This window comes from Schistocerca nitens, chromosome 7 (genome assembly GCF_023898315.1).
Source record: "Schistocerca nitens isolate TAMUIC-IGC-003100 chromosome 7, iqSchNite1.1, whole genome shotgun sequence".
In the NCBI taxonomy this organism is placed as follows: domain Eukaryota; kingdom Metazoa; phylum Arthropoda; class Insecta; order Orthoptera; family Acrididae; genus Schistocerca; species Schistocerca nitens.
Genome location: NC_064620.1, coordinates 359,491,103 through 359,499,397, shown reverse-complemented (window position 1 = coordinate 359,499,397; position 8,295 = coordinate 359,491,103). Strand labels below are relative to the sequence as shown.

General features: G+C 43.4%; 1 protein-coding gene across 1 annotated transcript in view; it reads right to left on the bottom strand.

Moving 5' to 3' along the window:
* Positions 1-843: 843 nt before the first annotated feature.
* LOC126195625 (putative odorant receptor 92a) overlaps positions 844-8,295 on the bottom strand; it is a 67,274-nt gene continuing 59,822 nt past the window's right edge. Inside the window, exon 7 of the mRNA XM_049934251.1 lies at positions 844-900. Within this exon, the coding sequence (XP_049790208.1) occupies positions 844-900 (57 nt within the window). The remainder of the gene's footprint in view (positions 901-8,295) is intronic.

Genomic DNA, 8,295 nt, shown 5'->3' with positions numbered 1-8,295 from the left:
ACATCAGCCCCTATAATTATGCTGAATGTCGTCTCACAAGATACTAATATTCATTTGATTGACAGGGAATCATTTCACCCAACTAATTATAAAATTTAATCATCACGAGGACAGGAAGCATCCTTGTGTGGTTCCACATAGGAGGAAGGGCAACATCGATCGTAAATTTTTGATGTTTAATGAAGATCGTTTTCAGCTACTTTGTAGCTATTCAGTGCAGTTATATCCGTCATGATTACTTATCGGTACATGGTACCATGTGGCAAATACAGATGACGAAGTATTAAATTGTTTGTTATCTGTAATTGCTACATGAGACCATGTTTAATTTTATTTACTATGAGTCATCATGATTTGGATATAAATTCACTGAAGATAGGCACACAGTAGCTGTAAAACATCTGTATTAAACATATTAAAAATTTATGACCGATACTGCCCTTCCTCCTCGCTGGGAGCACCCAGTTGCTGACGGAAACAAACCTGAAGAAGTAAATGTGAAGATTGCCCATCTTTTAGATGATCTGTGTTCTTTCACAACTGTTCTGAATTTTTTCAGAGAAACAGTAGACGACCCAGTTTCCGTGTAAAGAACTATTTTAGATCCATGTTTTAATTAGCCATCGTTCCACGGCCACAGTACTACAATGCTTTCAGCTTGTTTGCAAATTATGTTTTCCAGAACAAAAAGACATAGCTGAGACGTATTATCTTAAACTTGTCGACATTCTGAACTATCTCGCCAAGGAGATGTTAATGTTGTGCTCCTACTTCAGTGCACCGCAACAAGGCGTAGTAGTAGCTTCAGTTCCGGTTTGTGCAGCGACAGGAATTCATTCACTCCTACTCTTCCTTGAAATTCCGAAGAATGGCGAAGAATGAGTAAGATACATTTAAAACCTGGAAAAAGAAAGAAATTAATGAGTTATGTGATACATTTATCTTTGTATTGCTAGTTAAATTCAGCCACTATTATCCTCAAGGTGCTTTATTCCTGAGTAAATAACTATCTAAAAATAAAAAACAAAAGAAGTAATATTGGAAATGGGCTACGAGAGGATTAGTGGTCAAAAAATTGACAGTAGTTTGTACTAAAGGGCATATTTCCAGAATGAGATTTTCACTCTGCAGCGGTGTTTGCACTGATATGAAACTTCCTGGCAGATTAAAACTGTGTGCCAGACCGAGACTCGAACTCGGGACCTTTGCCTTTCGCGGGCAAATGCTCTACCATCTGAGATACCCAAGCACGACTGACGCCCCGTCCTCACAGCTTTACTTCTGCCAGTACCTCGTCTCCTACTTCCAAACTTTAAAGAAGCTCTCCTGCGAACCTTGCAGACTAGCACTCCTGAAAGAAAGGATATTGCGGAGACGTGACAGATGGCAGGGCACATGCCCGCGAAAGGAAGAGATCCCGAGTTCGAGTCTCGGTCCGGCACACAGTTTTAATCTGCCAGGAAGTTTCAAAAAGGTATATTATTTGTAACAGCGAATGGACATTGATGACGTCCGTCTTCCGTGAACTGTTCTAAATTATCACTAGAGCGTTTAGGCCTGTGAGTATCTAGGTATGTTTATTCTTATTCTGGCAGTCTGTGACACGTGTAATGAGCGGCTCTTAGCCCACAACACTTTAACAGGGTTAATTTTAGTCTGAGCCAAACCTTTGTTGGTATCAGTTTAAATCTACATCTAAACATATACACCACAGGCCACCGTATGGTGCATGACGGAAGGTACCTTATACCAATACTAGTCATTTCCTTTCCTGTTCCACCCGCAAATGCAGCGAGAGTAAAACCACCGTCTTTATGCCTCCGTACGAGTTCCAGCATCTCGTGACTTTGCGGTCTTTTCGCGAAATGTCAGTTACTGGTTGCATAATAGTTCTGCAGCCTGTCACAACTACATATTCTCTAAACACCGTCAATAGTGATCTCCGAAAAGAGCAATCATTGTCTTTAGTCCAGACACTTCCATTTGAAGTGACAGATCATTTCCGTAATACTCGCATGCCAATCAAACCTACCGGTAACAAATCTAGCAGTACGCCTTTGAAATGATTCAACGATTTCCTACACTCTTGCTCATAATTTAAGGATAATTGCAGGATGTGGTGCCACACAACGTGACACTATATAGAACTGGCGTTAATAGCATAGGCACATAGGGAACACCCACGACACAGATTTGTAAGTCCACGGTATTGGTGATAAGTTGAGAAAACCGTCCTGAAACACATGTTCTACAAAACGCCAAAACGCCACTGTTTTCTGCGCATGTACCCCGACATCAATATGGGACATGATCACCATTTGAACGTATAATGGCCGCAGAACGATTTTGCATACTCTGAATCAGGTGGTCGAGCAACTGCTGGCGTATAGCCCCCCATTCTTGCACCAGTGCCTGTCGGAGCTCCTGAAGTGCCGTAGGGGTTTGAAGACGTGCAGCGATACGTCGACCGAGAGCATCCCAGACATGCTCGATGGGGTTTAAGTCTGGAGAACAGCCAGGCCACTCCATTCGCCTGAAATCTTCTGTTTCTAGGTACTCCTCCGCGATAGCAGCTGGATGGGGTCGTGCGTTATCATCCATAGGCGGAAGGTGGGACCCACTGCACTCCTCAAAAGGCGAACGTACTGGTGCAAAATAACGTCCCGATACACCTGACGTGATACAGTTCCTCTGTCAAAGACATGCGGTGGTATACGTGCACCAATCATAATCCCACCCCACACCATCAAACCACGACCTCCACACAAGTCCCTTTCAAGGACATTAAGGGTTTGGTATCTGATTTCTGGTTCACGCCAGATGAAAACCCGGCGAGAATCACTGTTCAGACTATAACTGGACTCGTCCGTGATCATAACCTGGGACCACTGTTCCAATGACCATGTACTGTGTTCTTGACACCAGGCTTTACGGGCTCTCCTGTGACCAGGGACAGTGGAATGCACCTTGCAGGTCTCTAGGGGAATAAACCATGTCTGTTCAGTCGTCTGTAGACTGTGTGTCTGGAGACAACTGTTCCAGTGGCTGCGGTAAGGTCCCGAGCAAGGCTACCTGCAGTACTGCGTGGCCGTCTGCGGACACTGATGGTGAGATATCGGTCTTATTGTAGTGTTGTACAGTGTGGACGTCCCGTACTGTAGCGCCTGGACACGTTTCCTGTCTGCTGAAATTGTTGCCATGATCTTGAGATCACACTTTGTGGCACACGGTGGGCCCATGCTACAACCTGCAGTGTTTGACCATTCTCCAGTCGCCCTAGTATTCTACCCCTCATAACGGCATCAGTATGTGTTCTTTGAGCCATTTTCAACACACAGTCACCATTAGCACGTCTGAAAACGTCTGCACACTTACTCGCTGCACCGTACTCTGACATGCACCAACACACCTCTGCATATGTGGACTGCTGCCAGCGCCACCGTGCGACGACGCAGGTCAAATGCACCGCATGGTCACACCCAAAGGTGATTTAAACCCGAAAACCGCCCACCAGAGCGTTGTTTCACCATGTATCAGCATTATCCTTAATTTATGAGCATGAGTGTATAATCCGACTTGCTGGGGACCAGAAACGCTAAAGCAATACTCTAGAATGGGTGGCACTATACCACAATCAGAATAACGAAGTGATTGACGTCTGGTTGTTCTTGAGTAACAATCAATCACAGAAGGTGGTTGGTGTCGCCCCCTCTTCCGTTCACCCTTATGATATCTCTCTGCTCCTGCAGATAGTGGCTACTGTAGCCAGTTGTAGACGTCACTCCTGGCCGGCAACGGAAACAGTTGTGGGCCGTTTGTTGTGTGCTTTGTTTCTGTGACGGGCGAGTTTATTTTGCGCTACGGAATGTCTGAAACTTGTAGTGGAAGTGTGCAAAAAAATGTGGCTGCTAAACGGAAAGTTCAGAAATCTATCATGTTTTGCATGATCAGACACGTGAGTTTCTGTGCTCGCTGGGAGAATATTTCGAGAAAGAGAGGAAGGTATTCGAAAGAGCTGCAGACGCCTTGAAGATGGACAAAAATACTGCTGTCAAAATTTGTGAAGATAAATACTGTGTAGAAAGGAAAGAGCCTGGATCATCCAAAATGCAGACACCGGGAAATAAGAGAAGGACAGAACCACATGTAACAAACTTGCACTACTTTCAACAGTAGCCACATGTATGGGTATTACGAGAGAAAAGAAAATTCAACTATTAAGAAATTGTGTGTTATCCTTCGCAAGGCAGAGTTACTAAGTGGCACCAAAATGTCTTTGTTAAAGATTTTCATAGTCCTCGGTTTTCGATATAAAAAAAAATTAATGGCGGAAAACTATAATGGAGAGAGGCGACATCGTCCTGTGGCGTTGACGATTTTTAATAACTATAGTTAAAGTGCCGTTTGAAGACATTGTGTGGCTTGACTAAACCTGGATAAACCCCTGTCATTCTGTCAGGAAAGACTGGACAGATTATAGCATATATTTAAGTTCTGCTGTTCCATTTGTAAAGGTTGCAAGATTTATTGTGTTGTATGCTTGAACCGCATCTGATTTCATGCATAACTGTCTCCTCGTTTCAAACTGAGGAAAATCAAACGAATACGGGAAGATGAACCACGATAGTTTCCTGAATTGGTTCAAGTAGCAACTACTGCAAAACTTAAATCAGCCGTCTGTCTTTACAATGGATAATGCCCCGTACCATTCAGTTACTAAAAATAAAGCTCCGATGGCAACGAGAAAAGCCGACATTGTGGAATGGTTGAAACGCCTCTACGTGAAGATTCAGTACAATATATGAAAGGCGGATCTCATGGAAATAGTAAAGAAAAATAAGCCACACTTTCAACAGTCTGTTGTGGACGAGGTAGTTAAAGAACATGGCCACAGGCTTCTTAGCCTTCCCCCATACCACTGCCACTTTAACGCCATTGAAGTGATTAGGGCACAAATTAAAAATTACGTGGCCTAATGAAAAGGCTTGACTGTCGCAGAAATTCGAAGACTATCAGAGGAAGAGTGGCACAAATAACGCCAGAGAAGTGGAGAAATGCGTTACGCCACATAGAAACACTTGTTAATAAAGTGTGGAACAGTGAAGCGATTGTTGAGAGTAATACAGAAAATATAATTACATCCTTGGGCATTTCGAAAGACTCCTCCACTGACGAGAGCTCAGATAACGACAGCGTCGAGGAACAAAATGATCCTGAACCAAGTGGGATATTCCCTTTGCCCTGTCTTTATTTTTCTGTTTGAATGGTGTGTACTCATCTCATTATTAAGGAATACACCTCTGGACAATTATGACACTCTAGCACACTTCAGTGACTGCTAAGTACTCAAGCAGTTTATATTATGTTAGTGTGCTTAGTTATTGTATTTCTATGAACAATTCAGATTTATTTTAGCACCCCTTATATATCGCATACGACAGCTGAACGTTGTTCACTCTGCTTATCGCAGAATCAGTGCTCTTCCTGTTGTTTTTGCTAAGATATATAAATAATAGGAACATGGTATCATTTTACACACAAGAGTGTGTTTGCTAAGCGAACTCGCCAGAGTAGCCGAAAGTGGTAATGCGCTGATCCCTGGCATCGGATAGGTGCGCCAGCCCCAGATCGAATCCGCCCGGCGGATTAGGACGAGGGCCGGTAGGCTGGCCAGCCTGGATGTGGTTTTTAGACGGTTTTCCACATCCTGCTAGGTGAATTCCGGGCTGGCCCCCACTTTCCGCCTCAGTTACATGACACGCAGACATTTGAAACACGTTCGCACAATCTCATGGCTTACACTACATGCAGACAGCTCCGGTGCGCCAATCCCGTCCCTGGGGGTTCAGGGGGCGGCAGGAAGGGCATCTGACCACCCTCTGCAACTAACACTGCCAAGTCAATAGTAACAAGGCCGCATTGCAGCGGGAATAAGGCCTTAGGAAGACGGACGGAGGAAAGTGTGTTTGTTAAGCCACAGGGATATGACGATCCTGTAAAGCGAACTCAATACTGCACATTAAAAGCCAGGGTGAGAAGATAGTCCAGGAAGAAGGGCGCAGGCCCGCAAGCACTGGTAATCCGATAACGTCGCCCCCTTGCACGTTCAACTGTGCTTCGCTGTCAATCACTTTGTTATTCATATCCGAGTATAATGTTCTGCATGCAATCTCCTTTATGGAGGAGTAATAATTTTTTACAATTACAAACCGAAGACAACCATTCGCCCTCCCTACTACCGACCTCGTACAAACATTCTGTTTCATGTCATTTTGCAACGTTGGGCCTGTATGTTTGGTCGACGTGTCTGTGCCAGGCAGCACACGACTAACACTGTACTCGAAGATTACAGGGTTGTTTTTCCTATTCGTTTAGATTAGCGTACATATATATATACATTTAGAGAAAGTTGCCATTATCAAAGCAAACAAAGAATCAAAGAAATCCTGCATCCTTCTAGAGTCACTGATTGTCAGTTTTCCATACACTACAGCGTCATCAGCAATCAACTGCAGATTGGTGCTCACTTTTTGTCAGACAGATTATGTATACAGAGGACGAGAGTGGTCCTGTAACACTTCCATGGGCCACTGCCGATGATAGTCTTGTCTCGTGCCCCAGGACAATGCTCAGCTTAAGAGGTTTTCGAACTAGTCACATATATGACAACTTATTCCGGATGCTCGGACCTTCGTTAACAGGCCGGCCGAAGTGACCGTGCGGTTCTAGGCGCTGCAGTCTGGAACCGCGTGACCGCTACGGTCGCAGGTTCGAATCCTTCCTCGGGCATGGATGTGTGTGATGTCCTTAGGTTAGTTAGGTTTAACTAGTTCTAAGTTCGAGGGGACTGATGACCTCAGAAGTTGAGTCCCATAGTCCTCAGAGCCATTTGAAACTTTTTTTTTTTTTTGAGATAGGTCGCCTCCATGTCCGGGAACGCACCCGGTAACCTTCATTCATCGCTCGCAGGATACTGTACGAGGAAAAGGTAAGTTGTAATTCGCACGGGCGATGCTTTCTAAACGCGTACTAATTTGTTGACAGAGGCTTCTCTGTCTCAAGGTTATTTATTTTATTCGGATACAGAATATTCTCAACAACTTCGCGACAAATCGACGCTAAAGAAGTTGGTTTGTAATTTTTATTCCTTTACTCTTCTTTCAAACAGGAGTCACATGCGCTTTTTATCAATCGCTTGGGACTTTGTCCTGGCCGATAGATACGATAAATTCAAAATAAGTAAGGGCTAATGGTTAAAAAATGTCTAAGAGTACTATGTAAAATCGAATTGGGATTCCATCCGGATCTGGAAACTAACTTGTTTTCAACTCTTTCAGTCGCTTCTCAACGCCACGTACTTTATATGCCCCTTTATACCCAACGATGAGATAAAACCTTTTTAAACGTGTTCTACCTGAGCTGCTATCAAAGATGTTAAATTAGTTACTTCACTTTGTTCCAACTGAAAGGCTTATTTTTTGTCAATAATTCACCCGTTTGTTTGAACAACCTTGGTGACTGTGTGCTGGGAGATGGCCTGTTGATGGTACTTGCTCCTGAAACAGATAGTCAATAAACAAAATAAAAGTTCGATTACAGACCGAAACAAATAATGTGTTCTGAGTGTGTTGGTTGCTGTTCCAAGCGACAGTATGGCGAGATTATATGACATTCAGAAGAACAGAATGATATGCAGACTATGGCACACTGTTCAAACACATGCTACTTTTCTGCGATGAAGACGCTGAAAATTCCAAAATGACTATGGAAGACATTTCAAAAAAAGCAAGATGGTGGTCATGGATCTTTTAAAATTATTCAAGACGGCTGTGTTGGAAAATTTAAAAAATTCAAGCGAGCGGAACGAGCCCAGCTACGCTTTGCAGCCATACTGATGTCACAATCCAAAACATGTCGTGGTGAAGAGTATTCAAAAATCATTTTTGTGCCATATTCTAAAGTGTCAGAACGACCTGAATTATTTATCAAAAATACGCAAAAGTTTTATCAATACTGCAATATTACCACATCTGTATTATTTATCTAAAAAAAATACACGAGCTTGACCTGAATTGCGTAAATTATAACCTAGTTCAAAAGTATCGTAACAATATATACACTTTTTGCTGTTTTCCAAAGTTGATTAGTCAGTTGGCTGTCTGTTGGTTGGGTTGCCTTCAGATTAAGAAGTCGTTGGACAGGCTGCCTGTCTCACCCAACGGGCGTTAGTGTTACAATCCCAGGCCGCCCCTTGGAAACTTCTGAGCGCCGTTCCTTGTGTGTTACGTAGTAATT